The 19,754-nt window shown below is 36.3% G+C and overlaps 1 protein-coding gene across 2 annotated transcripts; it reads left to right on the top strand.

The window, feature by feature from the left end:
- The first annotated feature begins 3,699 nt into the window (after positions 1-3,699).
- Positions 3,700-19,469, top strand: LOC127876101 (transcription factor AP-4-like). Of its 2 annotated transcripts, XR_008047649.1 has the most exons (6): positions 3,700-3,935; positions 6,728-6,881; positions 12,298-12,487; positions 12,751-12,992; positions 15,263-18,942; positions 18,989-19,469. XR_008047649.1 is itself a non-coding variant. In XM_052421023.1 (5 exons), exons 1-5 carry the CDS (start codon positions 3,847-3,849, stop codon positions 15,920-15,922), a joined length of 1,335 nt encoding a protein of 444 aa, XP_052276983.1. In that variant the 5' UTR covers positions 3,700-3,846; the 3' UTR covers positions 15,923-19,469. The 2 variants fall into 2 exon arrangements, 1 of the variants encoding a protein (XP_052276983.1); XM_052421023.1 differs by having other exon boundaries at positions 15,263-19,469.
- The last annotated feature ends 285 nt before the right edge of the window (positions 19,470-19,754 follow it).

Here is a 19,754-nt window from a genome sequence, read left to right on the forward strand (position 1 = left end):
TTATGTACCGTAGCTATACCGGAATTCACCGGGGCTCCACCGGGGCGTTGCCGTAGCTCTGTCGTAGCTCTGCCGGGGTCTGTATTGGCCCCGGTGGAGCTTCGGTGCCGTCCCGGTTGTTCCCGGTGCCGTCCCGATTGTTTCCGGTGCCGCGCCGGTCGTTGCCGGTCCTTCCAGGTGACTCCAGGTTCATCCCGGAGGTATTAAACATTTAATACTTTCCCGGTGGAGCCCCGGTTGTCCCCGGTTCATCCCAGTCGTCCCCGGTGGAGCCGGCATCATAGTGAGACTGGGCCTTAAATCAGGGAGGGGCGTACATCGTATTTAATTATTTCAATCTACGCATGAATTAGTCATGCAACTACTGTATTATGTGGAAGAGCTGCATGGGAATTTAAACCTCGATCTTCGGATTTGTAGCTTAGCGCTCTACCAACTAATCTTACCGGACGCATGCTAGAACCAAGGTCCTTTGTCCGAGTTCAAGGCTGCAACTAAAGGTCAAAGGTTAAATATAAGAACTCAGCCATGATTACTTTGCCCTGAGCACAACTTTGTCCATAAATATTCATTTCCGAATAGCTCGGATTGACAAGCTTGGTGAAATAGAGGGTTGCACACTACAGCCAGGTCCCAAAGCCCCTCCAAGTTTACAGATCGAAGCATGGCTTCTTTTGCGCGAGTGAGTTTCCTTTTTTAAGTGAAAATTCGAGTATGTTACACGCTAAAACAATTGTACCAGAAAAACAGCTCCTAGATCCCTACTTTATTGTTATAATTCCAGATCAAGTATCTTCTTCATCATATTGTCGATTACTCGGATGTACATGTCGGCTCTCTGTGCAACGTTAGCCGTGCGCTGCAGGTCCTTCAAACTGTCGGAGAGCTTCCCTTGCTTCCAGCAGTCCTTCGCTTTGATATGGCGCAAAAGGCCGTCATGTAGTGACCAAGACTGAAGCAAGTTTTCTGTTGTCATACTGCCAGACGGACGATAGCACTGGTCTGACTGGTCAATCCTGAACTTGATGAACAGGTGCTGGTTGATTCGGTTGTGGTCTGTTAGCAGCGTGAATACGAGGACCTGCTCGCATCTTTAGAGCTGGTAGTAGGGGTGGTTTGTGTTGTATAATAGCTGCTGCTGCAGCCACTCGGCGTGTTGGTTTGCCTTGATGATGGCATTGGCTTCTTTGTAGATGGTTGACCTGCCACTCGGCTCTTTTGTTATGCCCTCCTTTGCCATATTGTTTTGGGCTTTTAGCCAAGTATATTGCAGTTCCGGATCACCCATTAGAGAGAGTAGGTCTATGGGCACCGCGTCTTTTACGGGCCATATGAGACATTGACGAAATATTACTTCATACTTATTTGGGTAATCAAAAGAAGCAAGTTATTTTATATCAATGCTATGTTCGGATTTAATGCTTGGAGTGGTCTTACCAAGTGATAATCATTTCTATTTTACAAAATAGTAGTGCATGGATTGTTGCTGGTGATTTCGTTTTCAAGATGTTCATTAGGGGCTCAGAGTGTAGTAGAAGTAAACACATTGCTCTTTCACTCTGTGTCATTTCACTGATGAATGTCCCCTTCCATTATAAAATCAGTAAATAAAATATGGCATTACTGTATTCTAATACAATTTTATACCTAAAACAGGTCACATTTTATGTCTTGCCAGCGTTGGCATTTGAAGGCTTATTTAAACATGTGAAATCGATTTGGTACGGGCGTCCTAGTAGGCACTTGGCCGACTAGGGGCTTGGGTGTGGGTCCCACAAGTTTCGCTGCCTATGGTTCCCATAGCGCGTAATCCGGCACTGATTGCAGTGAGAGACGACCCATAGCATCACGGCTCTGCAAATGGAGGACAAGTTAGTTGACAGGTCGTTCAGTTCTTTGTTTCTGGCAGTGCATCGCTACAGAACACAACGTTGTAGGAGGAGAGTGTACTGCGTTCACTGTGGGCTGCATCTATTTTGAGCGCAACTGCTTCAGCCTTCAAATTTGTGGAGTAGAGGCCGATAGATGTGTTCTACTGTTTTTCTCCAACTCATGGGTAACAAATGTAGATCCCGACCCCACCTCTTCTGACAGCCTGGTCAGCAGACCCGTCAGTGAAGACGTGAGTCCAGTTGTGTTGTGAGTAGCAGTTGTGGGTGTGTTCAATTGAGATTGACTTATTGTCGTTCTATATGTGGTCTTTCAGCACCGCTCGATCCCTGGTTTTCTATACATGGGGGATATCAACGATAGATTTAGAATCGTAAGCGCATATGCCGAAACGTGTTTCTTTAATCAAAATGGATGGATTGTAAGAGAACTAAACATTACTTTGACAAAAAATACGTCCGTTTCGGGTCTCCCGATCGTGTCTCCCGAATTGGCGCCGACCCTCAACTTTTTATTGGGGTCGCCAAAAAATTATTTAAAAATCGTTCATTTTCGTTCATATTAGACGTAATATCAAGCAAACAAAGCCTATATATACATGTATTTCTTATAATAAGCTTTAATAGCCTTCCATTCTAGTACCCGAAAGACAAAAAGAAGAACTTTTTTTAGTGTGAGGCCGCTGGCCCCCACTACCCAATGTCACAAACTGTCACACTTTCTTACACCCTCTCCTCCCCAATGGCGCGTGACGTACTTTATGTACGACCCCCTGTAAGTTTACCTTAAAACGGGTTATCGTTGATTTAAATGTGATTATATCTTGTTTGACAATAAACATTTTGGCACTCTTTTAAAAAAACAACATGTTATAATAATACTTATAACAAAGATCAATAAAGACACTTCATTATAGAAAAATTATTTTGCTTATAATAATAAAAATAATACAATTATAATAAATAAAGTAAAATAAGATTAATATTAAACTACAAATTTATAATTAGTTTATTTAAAACCTGTATTTTACTGAAATGACACTTATTATTAATAATTTTTTCTTCGGGTTAGGTAGATTTTTTATATTTAAATACTACTATTACTACTACTACTAATAATAATAGATACACACTAAACAAACGAATTTAAAAAAGCACCCGGAGTCATATACAACATACTTTTAAAAGGTTAGAAAAGGTCACCGAAGCAAAGAAATAAAACATAAGGACACGAAAAGGCCTTTTCGTTTAATATCATAAGATTGACAATCTAAAAATAGTGACAACGAATAAGGCGATGTCGTAGATAAGTCTACATTCCAGACATTCTAACGAACTACGAAGAATAACTCAGACAGAAAAGTTTAAATCTATTTGTTGAAAAAGATATGTCTGTGTCATTGAAAATTATGGAATAGAAATTGAATTCATATGTTATTAAGGAACCTAAGAGAATCTAACTAAGAAAAATACACAATTAAAACAAAAATAATATATCTAATACGGTTGCATTACTAAATTCTCCTAACCTTACAATTGGCACACTGCCAACAGCTGTTGATATGTTCAGCTCTTCCTTCCCGCGTCTTACCAACGGACCCATTTCATTGGCCTGGGAAAAGGGATACGTCCGCGCAAAAAATAGTGCACTCTACTTATCAGCTATGTTCTTCTTCTTATTTAAATATTTTACTTATTTCTACATTTTCTAATGAAAATCAATGTGTTATAACAGTTTGATAGAAACAAAATACTCGCAAATGATTCATTTAGATAATACTTTTTGGACCAACACGCACCTGCTGTTCTCGTGAATCGAAGTAGAGGAATTTCCCGCCAATTAATACTCATTCTTGTGTAGGCCACGACAACTCCGTAGTACGCTTGAATAGTCGTTATTTATTTGCAAGTTTTGATTGATTTTTGGAAGTGTTACTTTGTGATAAATATAATAACAATGTCGGTTTATCATCGCTCTACTGCAAAAAGTCGGATCTTACAAGAATTTCGTGATCGTGAGGAAGAAATTGCAGCTGCATTGTCAAGGTGAGTCGTAGTATTTCTACGCACGCTGCCTCCGACATAAACATTGTAGTACGCATGTACACACACATTTGTAACAACGATTACTGATGTATTGTATTAATTTCTCGAATAGCTTTATTGCAATAAGCAACATAAACTTAGAATTTATCATAACGACAGTATTTCGAAGGTGTTTGAAGCGTATTCGCAGCAAAAAATACATGCAAATATCAAGCCGGAATAAGATCTTGAGTCACATGGCTTGAAATGAAAACACAGGGGAAGCAACCCGTAACAGACCACGCCGCTTGCTGTCAACTGAATGTTGTTTTACTGAAGTTAAGATTCTAATAAATAAAAACATCTTTAGTGAAATAAATCATTATGCAAGAAACATATATTTATGCATATTTATATATAAAATAAACGATTTAAATGTTTGTTTACAGTCAAGTTGTATTATTCTTTGTTTTGGCACAAAGCCAAGATTTATGCAACAATTGTAATTGTTTTCCCCTAAGTGACTTGTCCATTGATTATAACTGATCACGCCAACTGATTTTTGAGCATGACTATTTGTGTGTGTGTGTTTTTTATACTTGCATACATTTATAAGGCTTAGTAAAAACTTGATGGGCTATGAATATATAACATAATATTAGATCTAAATGGATTTTGTTTTATGAATTGTTGCTTAGTTGGTTGGTGTCATGTTTAATGGCTTGACTTTCCTTAAATCATATTGAGAGTAGGAGACAGATGTGAAGTTTTATTGTTTATTACTTTAAATGGCAGTAATTAAAGGCAAAGTATATTTATTAAATTAATATGGGTTTTGTTTTAATTCATATATATATATTTTTTACGTCACTTGTTTGTTACATATGTTATATCTGTTGTTTTATGTGAATTTATAAGTAACACATATCCGTATATGCAAGTTGAGTAATGGAAATGGTTTAAGTATAAAAGTTTACTTGTTACCCATATTCATAATTCTATGAGTCTTTGAAGTTGTGGTAATTTTCTGAGATAAAATGTCAGTGCTGTATCAGCTGGCAGCAAGCCAAGTCCCATGTCTTCTGCCTTTAGATCAATAGTTTATAATACTGAATAGTTGCCATGTTACATGTTATGTTCTCCTTCAATTTACTTTCAATTTACAGCTAATATAACCATTCCACAGAACATATTTTTTTATTATTATAGTATACTGAATATTACATAAAAAGGTTTTAACTAAATGTTGAATAATTAAATATTAGCTGCTCTCTCATTTGTTTGTATTAGATATTTTAGACACAACATTTTGCCTCGTTTGACCTTAGATTATTTTGGTTATTTGGTGTGACTGGTTTAATATTTAATATTAGGTTGTAGGTACATGTTCATGGTAATATTGGCAATTTATTTACTTGTGGATAAAATCATATTGAATGAAAGCAGTATTACTTGCATGATAATAAGTTTTGTTTCTATTTGCATGATAATAATTTTTGTTTCATAAGCATGATTTTATAATCGAGAAGAATTTATACTCATACAAAATTTGATTAAAAATACTTTAAAATGTTTTATCTTAGCATAATACACTATTGGTTAATAAAATTAAGACAAATTTGAAAAAAAATCATTTTGCTATTAATGAAACCAGTCATCACGCTAAATATTTAAGACCAATAGCCCTTCGGGCTTATCAGATAAAAAAAATAATAGCCCGAATACATTTTCAATAGCTCGAAAAGGTTAACATAAAAGTTATGACTTTTTTGGCCAGGAACAAAAAATATCCTTTTCCAATCAGAAACAACTACTTATAATGAGTACAACATGTATTATTCATGTTTGATAACAACAGCAAAGGCATGCTCCGCGGACATCTCCATATCTCAGTGTTTCAGATTGCATCATTGGTCTCAATTTCCTCCGGACAGGTGTCCTAAATGGTCATTTTTTTCAGGACATTTGTCCTTAATCATAAAAAAAAATTCAGAGCGCCCCGAGCCCTAACTAATTGTACTTTTTTAGTCTTTCTAGTTGCAATTTCTGGTCAATACAATGCGAAATTTTATATATCATGCCATTCGTATCACCACATGTGTATTCGTCATACTATAGAAATGTTCATAAAGAACGTTGAAAATAAATTAAAGTCGACAAAAATACTGTATCCGAAAACGACAGTCCGAAAAAATGTATGTGTTTTGCACATAAAATAAAATGTGCTTATCTTTAGATTCCAGAAAATGAAAACCATTTACCTAGCAAATACGTAATAAATATATCATTTTGTTAACATATTGCTTAACTATATGCAACTGCAGTGCTTTATTTTGCTAATCGATCAATTTTTCATTTGCAACTTTTCGCTGACTCGTACGATTTTCGGAAAGTAGCGAAGATTTTTTGTCAGTTACAGTGCGCTATCCGCTAACCAATAAAAAACTGCCAATAAAATCGTCCATCTCCGGAGTCTATGTAAGAGTGGAACACAGACCTGTTGATTGGCTAACGACTTGTACCGACTTCTTCCATTGATTATATCTTTAACACAAAGTGGCTGACCGGTGTTGATGTATTTTTTTCTCTTTGTTGACAATCTTACGCTCAAATATTTAATCGACCAATCGGGCTATTTAAAATGCATTTATTATCGACCGACCGTCCCAAGAATCGACTCGGGCTTCGGGCTTATAGTCTAATTCGAAGACTGAATGAAACAAATGACTTAGATACTAGACTGAAAAACACAGTAGAAGTAATTTGTAAACGATGCATTCATATGTATGGCATAACATTACATTACATTTCAGTCAAATAAATCACAAGAATGGTGTTGAAAACGAGAAAAGGATGCGCCGTGCCATTGCCAACAGCAACGAAAGGCGGAGGATGCAAAGTATTAATGCTGGCTTCCAGGTGCTGCGCTCCCTACTGCCTCAAAGTGAAGGTGAAAAACTGAGCAAGGTATACCAGCTGAGACATTCTTGTAAATATTTGCCCTCTTTACCATTAACCCATTTATGCCTAGTGTCTAGAAAAAAGGCCTTGGCAAACAGCCTAGACCCAGATGAGACGCCCCATCATGCGGCGTCTCATCAGGGTCTCCGCTGTTTCAGTTTGCTTTAAGGAATTTCTGCAAGAAATATTTTAACTATAGAAATGAATATACTAGAATTCCCTAATTTTGGAAATAAATTGATCCAATTTAGAAGGATGGGAGAGTCCACTAGGCATAAATGGGTTAAATAGTAACCAATCTTACCTCATGCTTTTTCATTTCCCAGCTATGAGAATTTTCATTCAAACACCAATATGATATTGATGCTACTTTCCCGTAAAATGTGGGTGATGTGTTCAGGAGTTGAAAACGTTGGTAGTTTGTTTGATCACTTTCTTAAGACGTTTTTATTTTAGTCAATTTCTTAAAAGGTTCATTATGTGTAACCGTGATAAAAAATACATGATGCCTGCACATTTATAAATGGTTATGGTGGTATTGTCTTGGAAATATTCAATTAAGCCACAATTCAATGCAATACTTGTCTAAGTGGCTTTTGCGGAACCAACTTTAATCCTCAAATTTGCATGTAATTAGTCAATCTTATTTATTGTTTAGAAGAATGCTTTTGTGGAAAATTAGAGAATAGCACATCAGGTGTTCCCAAATTGCTGCCAGTGATTGTACTAGTCTGAACTGTTGGCACTCTTTCAAATTCCTCCAATGATGTAGATGTAGTAGGCTAGAGTGATGAACAGTCTAGACAAAATACAGACATGCATTTGGGGTGTTTTAAGGTTATTCTTTCCATTATATCTGTTATCAATCCTTAGACACTGAAATACACTGTGAGACAATTCAAAAGTTGGTTGATTTTGGAAGTGTTGCAGTGCTTTAATAATTGATCTTATACATTATTTAATTTTAAATGATAATAAAACAACAGATTTTGAACATAAGAGCAATATTAAGTGTTATGATCAGATGCAGAAGGGTTACTTTGCTAGCAGATGGGTCTTTAAGTCTTGTTACCATGTCATTTTCAGTATAACCTTAAGAGTAACTAACTTGTGTACCTGCACTGTTACAACTATTAAGTACAACCATGTACTGTTCTCCAGGGATAAAAGGTGCTATTTATCGGAAACTCGATAATTTTCAATTAAGAAATTATACCTTAATAACCTTTCCCAGTGTATTTTACTGTTGATAACACAGAAATTCAACTTCAATGATTATTGGTAACTCATACACTTTAGCTTAATTATAGGTATCGGTGTTACCTTCATGAGATGTTTAAATAAGCTTGAGGTCTTGATCACTAGTGTGTATTTAAAGGTGAAAATGTAAACAGCTCATTGGGGTACTGGGACATGAACATTTCTTTCAAGTAATTTTTGTTCCAGGTTGAGCTGAATGTTCTGATTGGTTGTCGTACAGGACAAGCAACTTTTTTCTTAAATAACAATAAACCATTACATTATGCATTCACCAGTTTTGATTTTTAGCCGGATTTTTTTCGAAAAAATCTCGGCTTATAGATTGATGTTGTCGGGCGGGCGGGCGGGCGGGGTGGCGGCGTGCTCGAAAATGTTAAAGTTCTTATTTCATGGTATAACTTTGGTATGCTTGGACCTAGAGTCTTCAAACTTGACATGAAGGTTGGCCAGGATTAACAGATGACCACTGGTCATTTCAAGGTCATTCATTTGAAGGTGAAGGTCACTGTGACCTTCAATATAAAAATGTTAAAGTTGTTATAACTTTGGTATGCTTGGACCTAGAGTCTTGAAACTTGACATGAAGGTTGGCCAGAACTAGTAAGTAACCACTGGACATTTCAAGGTCATTCATTTGAAGGTCAAGGTCACTGTGACCTTCAATGTAAAAATGTTAAAGTTCTTATTTCATGTTATAACTTTGGTATGCTTGTACCTAGAGTCTTCAAACTTGACATGAAGGTTGGCCAGGATTAACAGATGACCACTGGACATTTCAAGGTCATTCATTTGAAGGTCAAGGTCACTGACCTTAAATGTTAAAATGTTAAAATTGTTATAACTTTGGTATGCTTGGACATAGAGTCTTCAAACTTGACATGAAGGTTTGCAAGCACACTTAGATGACCACTGGTCATTTCAAGGTCATTCATTCTAAGGTCAAGGTCACTGTGACCTTGAATGTAAAAATGTTAAAGTTCTTATAACTTTGGTAGGTAAAAATGTTAAAGTTCTTATTCCATGTTATAACTTTGGTATGCTTGTACCTAGAGTCTTCAAACTTGACATAAAGGTTGGCCAGTACTAGAAGATCACCACTGCTCATTTCAATGTCATTCATTTGAAGGTCAAGGTCACTGTGACCTTCAATGTTAAAATGTTAAAATTGTTATAACTTTGGTATGCTTGGACCTAGAATCTCAAACTTGACGTAAAGGTTTGCAAGCACACTTAGATGACCACTGGTCATTTCAAGGTCATTCATTTCAATGTCATTCATTTGAAGGTCAAGGTCACTGTGAACTTAAATGTTAAAATGTTAAAATTGTTGTAACTTTGGTATGCTTGGACCTAGAATCTCAAACTTGACGTAAAGGTTTGCAAGCACACTTAGATGACCACTGGTCATTTCAAGGTCATTCATTTGAAGGTCGAGGTCACTGTGACCTTGAATGTAAAAATGTTAAAGTTCTTATAACTTTGGTAGGTAAAAATGTTAAAGTTCTTATTCCATGTTATAACTTTGGTATGCTTGTACCTAGAGTCTTCAAACTTGACATAAAGGTTGGCCAGTACTAGAAGATCACCACTGCTCATTTCAATGTCATTCATTTGAAGGTCAAGGTCACTGTGACCTTCAATGTTAAAATGTTAAAATTGTTATAACTTTGGTATGCTTGGACCTAGAATCTCAAACTTGACGTAAAGGTTTGCAAGCACACTTAGATGACCACTGGTCATTTCAAGGTCATTCATTTCAATGTCATTCATTTGAAGGTCAAGGTCACTGTGAACTTAAATGTTAAAATGTTAAAACACAAGGTTTGCTCATGCCTTGAAAAGTACTTACATTTCATTTTGACCTTTGAACAATATTTCAGTAATTTAAGTATTGCATTGACAAAAACACGAAAGGTACTTTCCTGTCATTTAAATAAAAAATCCGGCTTCAATGCGGTCATCTCCGACCGCGGAACTCTTGTTCTATATATTTAAATGAGCCTTGCCCGAATAAGCCTTGACAGACTGCAGAGACATTGAATACTAAGTAAAAAATCACAGAAACTTGCACAGGGCGTAAGAATTGAAATAAAATGTTCTCATAAATTTAAATAAAATGTCTGTGTCCTGGATAGCTACATGTAGGCCACAGACACTCCTTTACATTCTTGCACTTGAGTCAGTCTTGTGAAACGAGGGCATATAGCTCCGATTTACCAGTACCTTGATACAGTATTAAACTTTTGTATCATACATAACATGAGAATTAAGTTAAACTTTTGGATCATCCATATTGTGAGAATGAAGTTCTTACAGTTCTGCTGATTTTGCTGTACATTCAGTTGGTTTAAAGACCTTAAAAGAGGCCATATTATTTGGATAATGTTTGCTTGTACAAAATATGTTAACTTCACAGTTAAAAAATATGAAACACAAGAACTCTTGATTTTGTGAATGTCTTGTTTTGTAATGTTATACTAGGTCATAGTATTTCAAATAGTTTTTTTGGCGCAACATGTCACCGATATCTGGTTTTATTTACCGGTATGTATAAAGCTTACTGGTGGTTTATGGATCGAAAAATACATCTAGCAATTGCAAAATGTCAATGAGATTCCTAAGGTCATTAGACCATACAAGATAAATAGCTGTCACCAAAAATGTAAACTAGGGTAACATGATACTTCAAGTAGAAATAAAATGTTTTAGAATAAGAGATGTGTGGTAAATTACATGTATCTTGGCTTACACTAAATGGGAGAGATCTTGATATTGAATACTACTTAATATATTAGGCCTCTTATATTGATTTTATAAATTTCTAAATGATATTCTGTTTTTTCAATTGTGGTGTGCAGTTTTTGTGATTTCTTTCTTCATATTGAAATCTAATGCCTATTAAGGCCAAACAAAATAAATTCTGTGTTTAGGGCAACGGTCTCAAAAAAGCTAGGTAGGGTAGGGATTGAATTTTTTTTTACCCCAAGAATCTAGGTATTGCAACGGTGTTCCTACTGCCTACTTCTTTGCATCCATAACAACCTATGATACTTATATAACTTTATTTCAATATAGATTGAGGTATTAACAATCTAATTGTTCACACCTGTTCACTGATAATAGCATAGAACTAAAGGAAACCAAATTGTCGAGATTGTGATGTTCCGTAAAAAAATATAAAAGGACACTAAAAATATTGTTCTCATCCTCATATGTCATTTTCATTATAACAGTTATTTCCAGTTCACAAGACAAATTAATACTGTTATTTAAGGTCAGAGAAGCTTGTTAAAAAATATCCTGTATACATCATTTCTTACTATCTGGTTATTAACCATTAAGCAGAAGTTAAAAGCTAATAAAGAGGTCAGAGTTAGGTAAAGAACACTTCACCTGGCGTTGTCACTCTCACCTTACAGTCAGAAGGTTGCCAGTGTTGGTAAACAGAACTCCCTGTTGCTTGTGGTGTCTGTGCTAGACAGATTCATCACTTTCAGTTTTGTTGTATTTATATGATCAGTTTGCATTGTTGTGGCTGTAATTGCACAGAGCATTGTTGTTAGTTCACTGGCATACAATGGTCATAGAGCATTGTTGTTAGTTCACTGGCATACAATGGTCATAGAGCATTGTTGTTAGTTCACTGGCATACGATGGTCATTTGCGGTCAGAAATTGTCATGTGACCATCATTATACTAATAGTCTTTTTCATAATAGTTATTAGTTGTTGCTGATGGACTTGAATCTTGTGGAGTGGTCAAGAGTGCATCTCAAATCATAGTATTGTTTGTGGTCCTGATATGAGTCGCGATCTGAGAAAACTGGGCTTAATGCATATGGGTAAAGTGTCGTCCCAGATTAGCCTGTGCAGTCCGCACAGGTTAATCAGGAATGACACTTTCTGCGTCAATTGGATTTTTGCTAAGAAAAGACTTCATTTTAACGAAAAATGTCATAAAAGCGGAAAGTGTCATCACTGATTAGCCTGTGCGGACTGCACAGGCTCATCTGGGACGACACTATGCACATGCATTTTGCCCAGTTTTCTCAGAACAAGGCTCATAGTATTGGGTTGTGGTCCTAATACACATTGCTTTCATTGAATGCTAGGCAGCTATTCAACAGCAGTCAGACATACAAAATGCTTTTATTGAATTTCAGGCAGCCATTCTACAACAGACCACAGAATTCATAAACAGCTTGCAGCAGGACAAGGCCAAATTGTCTGCTCAGAATGCGGCTTACAAACGCCTCCTTGGGGAGATAAGCAGGCAGTGCAACATTGACCTTGACCTGGACCTCTCACTGTATGGGGGGTCACCGCCCCTTAAACGGAAGAAAAGAGATACGGGTATGTAAATAATAAAAATATAAACATAATGCTAGGAAATTTAATTAATCATTAAATGTACTTTAAAGTTATCATTGATTTTATTTAATGTGATATGTACATGTCTATATCAGTAAATTCATATAATGAGAACATGTAAAAGTAATTCAATAAAAAAAAGATCTCTAATTTTATCAATTTTTCATTTAGATGGACAACTGGTTATCAAATGCCAAACATGCTGCTATGCTATATATATGACCTTCATTATTGTATTTTTCTAGAATCCTCGGATGAGGGTATAATGGCGGACTATGAAGACTGCAGGAACGCCGAAAGGATGAGGGAGGTCATCGAACTGCGCAAGAAACTTGAGCAGGAGAGACAACTGAGAATGATTCTCGAACTACGCGCTAACAATTATGAGACTCGTCACTTCGAAAAAGCAAAGACTGTGGAGATAGTTGCCGAGACCAAAGTGCAGCCACTCACCCAAAGCAGTCATGCAGTTCAGTCTACTGAACAGGTTGGGTGTCACTTCTATATTTAAACAGCGTTCTTTGAAAATGGGACTTAATGCATTTTCTAAGTGGCATTCCAGATTAGCTAGTGTGTATTTAGCACAGGCTAATCAAGAACTATATTTATTTTTATGCTCCCCTTCGAAGAAGAGGGGGTATATTGCTTTGCTCATGTTGGTCGGTCGGTCTGTCGGTCCGTCCACCAGGTCGTTGTCAGATAACTCAAAAACGCTTGGGCCTAGGATCATGAAACTTCATAGGTACATTGATCATGACTTGCAGATGACCCCTATTGATTTTGAGGTCACTAGGTCAAAGGTCAAGGTCACGGTGACCCGAAATAGTAAAATGGTTTTTGAATGATAACTCAAGAACGCATACGCCTAGGATCATGAAACTTCATGGGTAGATTGATCATGACTTGCAGATGACCCCTATTGATTTTGAGGTCACTAGGTCAAAGGTCAAGGTCACGGTGACCCGAAATTGTAAAATGGTTTCCGGATGATAACTCAAGAACGCATACGCCTAGGATCATTAAACTTCATGGGTAGATTGATCATGACTAGCAGATGACCCCTATTGATTTTGAGGTCACTAGGTCAAAGGTCACGGTGACCCGAAATAGTAAAATGATTTTCGGATGATAATTCAAGAACGCTTTTGCCTAGGATCATGACACTTCATAGGTACATTGATCGTGACTCGCAGATGACCCCTATTGATTTTGAGGTCACAAGGTCAAAGGTCAAGGTCACAGTGACAAAAATCGTATTCACACACTGGCTGCCACTACAACGGACAGCCCATATGGGGGGGCATGCATGTTTTACAAACAGCCCTTGTCTAAACATGATTTTCACTTAAAAGACTTCTTTTATACAAAAATACAATAAATCTGGAATGTGTTGTCCATGATTAACTTGTGCCAACTGGTGCAAACCACACAGGCTAATCTGTGACAACACTTTATGCACATGAATTTAGCCTGTTGTCCCAGAGCACCGCCTATTTTTTGCTCGTAATTTAAAAGAAATGTGCAACCCCCAGAAACTACATATTCGTTGCTAAATGTGTTTTAACATTCATATACAGAGTAATTCTGTGTTTGTGACTGCTTTTTGCAGGAAATTTAATTCTCTTTTGATAAGGTAGTATCGAGAATTTTTCTGAAACATGAGATCAATGTTTTTAATTGTGCAAAAATGGAGGGGGAACATCTTAAGTACTCGTATGAACCTTTTTTTTTGTCTGTATTTAATGTTTTGTAACATTATAACTAGTTTTCCATTACAAACTGATAGCTGTTTTCAAATGTTAAATCTCATGCTTTTTCCCATGTTATTCAATGAAATGCCACAGAGCATTTTGCAATGTTTGCGTTACACTTCACTTACAACCATGTTAATGTCCTTTTGCCCATCCTTGAGATAACCTCAGCTGAACTTGTTCAGTCAGTTATTTCTCACACTTGGCTGTAGGTAGTGGTCTTATTCAAATCAGAGTTTAAGCCAGATTTTCCATTAGCTGATAGGTGTACAATGTGGACACTAGGTCATAACAATATCTCATACTTCACAGATTGATAGATCAAAGAATATTTGGCATTCAGTCATGGGTTTTGGCTGTCAGCCAAGTTTTAATCTTTCCTATTCATGTGCTAGTTTAGTGTGTGAAGATAGTATCTTGGCTCAGTTTGTTTTCAAACAATTCAATGATCACATGGGTTTGTATTGTCTATTCTAGGTCACTGCGTATTTAAAATTGTTCACATAGTGTGATAATTGCCTTCAAAATGAACTGGTTTATTGTTAATGGTAAAACAATTTGAAATTCATAGGATTTCATAATATAGCCTTGACACAAAATTGCAAAGAATGTAATTGACTATTTGTGTACTCCATATCTGTAGGTTATTTAATCGTAATATTTACTTTTTTGTTTCAGAACACATAAAGTATTCTGTATAATTCTGTATTGAACCTTTGCAATTTTTGTAAATATATTTAAATTTTATCATGAAGAAAAAAAAATAGTATGACATAGTGCATCCTGCCAATAGGATTACAAAACAAGCCTCCCAGCACAACTTATCACAGATATAATTAGAAGGAGCCCTCATGCCTCTTCCTTTTTGGAGATAACTCCTTGTGCCTTTTATAAAAGAAAAACTAAATAAACAAGTGTTGACAAATGCTGTAAGAATGTTTGTTAATAACAAAAAAATATGTTCATAAACCTGATAATACTAATTCTTCTCTTTGCCTCATGATAGGTTAAGCAGAAGGCAGCTGATGAGCCTGTGTGGCAGATTAACCAGAAGGCAGCCAATGAGCCAGTGTGGCAGGTTAACCAGAAGGCAGCTGATGAGCCTGTGTGGCAGGTTAACCAGAAAGCAGCTGATGAGCCTGTAGCCCTTTTGGCAGCAGCCCCTGTGGATGTAGACCTAGATCATCGTGTACAGTGTTCCCCCCAGCACAAGTCTGAGAGCATCGACCAGAGTCACGCTGTGTTCAGACAGAACCTGTACACAATCGTGGAGGCCATACGACACGTTGAAGGTAAAGAGGAGCCTCGGCCACTGCCCTCCCCATGCTCCCACATGCTTAGTGTGGACCTGTCACAGCCCCGTTGCTACGTTCCCCACAGTGAGGAAAGTGAGGATGTGTGTGGTACCAGTGACCAAGACGAAATGAGGTCGGACCGATCTGGGCGCGAAACACCGCCGTCCAATCACAACCTTGTCAGACTGCACAGTGCGTCAAGTCTTCTTGTTCAGTCAGTGTCGTCGTCAAACATTTCACCGTCACTGTCGTCCTCGAGTGTATATTCGTCAAACTCTGAAAATTATACAGCCATGAGAAACATTTTAAAAGGTAATTCACCACACCTACATCCATGTTATCGACCAGGAGTGATTGTGCAAAAATTATAGTTAATATTGTTTCGTGTTTGTATAAATGTACATTAACTCATTGTTAAATTAAGCATTGTACTATTTATTACAACTGTGAGTTCTCATTTTCACTTATGTTTCCAGATCATTGTTATTCAGAGACAATTAAGACCAATGTTTGAATGCTAGTTTTATTCTTTTGATTTATTAATACATCTGTAAACTTCATCATTTTTGCTACCTTTATGCATTCATAATGTAACTCTCTGTGTCATATACCCAGTTGTCAATGTTACCCCTTTTACATACCAATTTGTTATTTCTTCCAAACTGAAAGTAGTGCAATTGAAATGTTTCAGTTGCTTGCATGTGAAATTTGAAAATGCTGTCTTGTGGTTAAGTTTTGTCAACTAAAAACATCAACTTTTGCTTACTGGGTGGCCTGTCATAAATATCAGCATATCTGTTTTGCTACCACTGTAATATCCCTATTTCAACTATCATAGCTTGTATTTTACTATTTGTCTGTCTTACTAGGAAGTTGTTTTATGATTCAGATTGAGTGAAATATTGCACATATGAGGAAAACTAATAATTATTTTAAAGTGGGAATGTAACTGTTGTTTTAATTCAGATGCAAGTGTCTTGTGTTATAAATCATTGACAAGTAGCTCAAATATGTGTACATGCTTATATTTGTGATGTTTTGTAAATATTACTGTTTTCATAATTGAAAATCATTTATTTTAACTTTGAAAGACTAAGCATTTGATTTCAGGACTGCAGGTTTTTAAGAATTTAACCCTTTCTTTAGCTGTGATAATGAAAAGTTGAAACTATGACTAGTGTTGATGGTAACACAAATCTCATCATACCAAATTAATATTTGATTGTAATAAAATATAACATGATAACAGATGGTGCCAAGCCCTTCTAACTTGTCTTACAGCCGTAAAGAGATAATAATGGAGTTAACTTAGATTTATTGACATTTAGTCAGAGGGGGGGGTGATTTTATTCCATGTCATAAATTTAAATAGTTTATACCATAAAATTTCCATTATTACTGGAGGGTTAAAATCAATATTTAATTAATTAGTTTTGCCATTTTCTGCAGGCATGGTTACTTCTGAATATTATGTGCGTGTGTGCTTTTTTCCCTAATGGTTACTTTTTCTGCAAGCACAACTATTAGTAATTTATGGGATTTTTTTCAAATGTAATATTGTGAAGTGACCCTATCATGTCATCTTAAGGCATTGTACCAAATATTGTGCATATATTCATGTATGCAGGTTGTATAAGCTAATGCCAGTCAATGCAAACATTGGGGCCTGTGTGCCTACAAGACTGTTCAGTTGTAGACAGCATGGTTCGCCCAGTGTGGAATGAATGTGTAATGATACATGAGGACACCTACATTTACAAGACAAGCTTTTGTTTCTTGTGTTTTTATGGCGTAAATGGTTTATTTCCAGCTTGTATACAAAGATATTCATCACATAATCACAGGTTTTTATTGTGCCACTCAATGTTACTATGCTATAAATGTTCACGTTAACTATGTTTTTACATATTTATCACTTAGCAAACTTGCAGTGGTGTTGTATGTATCTCTAATCCCCTCTGTTCAAAATCATTTAACAAGGCAGCAACACTTACTATAATTGGCATTTATCTTCAGCATTAGAGTTCACTGAAACTTTGTTTACATGTCTATATTTAGAGTGCACATGATTCACATGTTATCTGTCATGTGACCATAATCATAATCACAGGACCTATGGTTTGTTAATCATCTGATACATTTGTATATATCTGCATACCATGAACTTATTTATAAACATTTGTTGATACTGTTTGTTTATTTTTGTACATCACTGTTCAAAGTAGTGTGTATTTGTGAGACATGTAATTATATGTTAAGTATTAGTGGTTGATTTTCATATTACACTAAAAACTCTGCTTTAATCCTGGTCAATTTGTTTTTGCTTTTACCAAAGTGTTGCCTACATTTTCGACAAAAAGACGATGTATTGTTGCTGTTTGGCTAACACTGTTTTAGTTATGTTTTGTACACACTACTAGCAACGGGGAAATGTTTTAATCTCCTGTATTGATAAAGAAAGTAAAAATATGGGCCAAATATTGACCTAATTAAATTTTAAGCAATAGTTGTTAAAAAAAGAAAATTCTAATTTTAAAGTCATGGAATTTACAATAGGGTTTAAAAGTGAAAAGTAATTTGCACCTTTATGCTGAACTGAAAGTATTCATAGTACCTGTCGCTGATTACAGAAAAAAAAAATTCAACTTATTTTGTGCAACTGCTGTGTTTGTCACAATTACTTGTACGATTTATTTACCTGTTTTACGTATACATGTATAATGTGCATTGCTACAACTCAGCTGTTTGTAGTAATGTGGACTTTGTTTCCGCATGAGAATTGTTCATAATTTTGCGTAGACTTCATTGACATTTAATTCGTTAAAAGCTGCTTCCTTTTATAAGAGACAACACCCATCCTGACTAAGTAAATTGTTTTGCAAGAACTGTTTTGTTTTGTGAGAATAACATGTACACTTCAATGGATTTTTATCTACATTTATTAAACATTGCGTGAACTTTACGCTGAACACTATTCTTGAAGTATCACCATGAGCGGACAATGATAATAATGACAAAGCTATGATTATTATTCTTTATGTGGAAGGCATATTCGCTATAAGTGCTATTTGACGGAGAAAATCATCATTCTTTAACAGCTGAGGACCTCGAAATCGAATACATTCATTGAAATTGCTTCCATATTTAGCATCCATTTACTCGTATTCCATTTAATTGCACTTACTGTAAGGAATGGATAGCATTATGTATCATCTAAGATTCTTGTAGCATTACTTAAGTGATTTAAAGACGACCAAACATCATATTAATATGGCCTGTAAATTAAAAGTCAATTTTAGTGTGTGCCTCGTTCTGGAAAACTGGGTTTAATGCATGTGCGTTTATATGAGTCGCGTTCTGAGAAAACTGGGTTTAATGCATGTGCGTTTATGTGAGTCGCGTTCTTAGAAAACTGGGCTTAATGCATGTGCGTTTAGTGGCTTTTATGGTGTTTTTAGTTTCAAGGAAGTCCCTCCTTACCGAAAATCAAGTTTAGGCGGAAAGTGTCGTCCCTGATTAGCCTGTGCGGACTGCACAGGCTAATCTGGGATGACACTTTACGCACATGCATTAAGTCCAGTTTTCTCAGAACGCGGCTCATATGCTTCACTGGATTTTCGCGCAGAAGAGACCCTATTTAAAGGAAATGTTCCGTAAACTCGGAAAGTGTCGTCCCTGCGGACCGTGACGGCACAACACTTAACGCACATGCATGAAGCCCAGGTTTCCTTATTTTTTCCATCTTGCTAGAAAAACAAGTCACGTTCATTGAAACTTAGTTTAAACTGTCCCTGTATGTACTAATGAAACAATTGTTAGTTACTGTTCAGTGTTAAAGTTGTGATGATTTTGTTTTGCTCAATCTTTTATGTATGCTTATATGGTATCTATAAAAGAATACACGTTGTCACGCGTAAACTAGAGTCAGTTTGTGTGACACCCAAGCCCATCCCAGCGTTATCGAGTGCGGTACCACTGTTACTGAGGGACTTTCGAAATCTATGTAATGGTCCATGCGAACTCAATGCTACTATACCTTCGTCTGCTGGTATATACCGAGTCTCCGACATAAAATGTGCACTTTATGAAGCATTTATTAAAATATTTGGTATAAAACGTGCTCTTCGTGAAATATGTTCTGAAATATTTACTGCAGGCTGCGATATTTAGTAGTATCATAAACGGGTGAGACACTTGACTGTG

The sequence above is a fragment of the Dreissena polymorpha genome, chromosome 4 (genome assembly GCF_020536995.1).
Source record: "Dreissena polymorpha isolate Duluth1 chromosome 4, UMN_Dpol_1.0, whole genome shotgun sequence".
In the NCBI taxonomy this organism is placed as follows: domain Eukaryota; kingdom Metazoa; phylum Mollusca; class Bivalvia; order Myida; family Dreissenidae; genus Dreissena; species Dreissena polymorpha.

What these genes read in the sequence shown, in the direction of transcription:
- LOC127876101 (XM_052421023.1), top strand. Translation starts at nt 3,847, where the DNA reads ATGTCGGTTTATCATCGCTCTACTGCAAAAAGTCGGATCTTACAAGAA. An exon ending in ATTGCAGCTGCATTGTCAAG is followed by an intron (nt 3,936 to 6,727) that starts GTGAGTCGTAGT and finishes ATTACATTTCAG; the next exon opens with TCAAATAAATCACAAGAATG. An exon ending in AAGGTGAAAAACTGAGCAAG is followed by an intron (nt 6,882 to 12,297) that starts GTATACCAGCTG and finishes ATTGAATTTCAG; the next exon opens with GCAGCCATTCTACAACAGAC.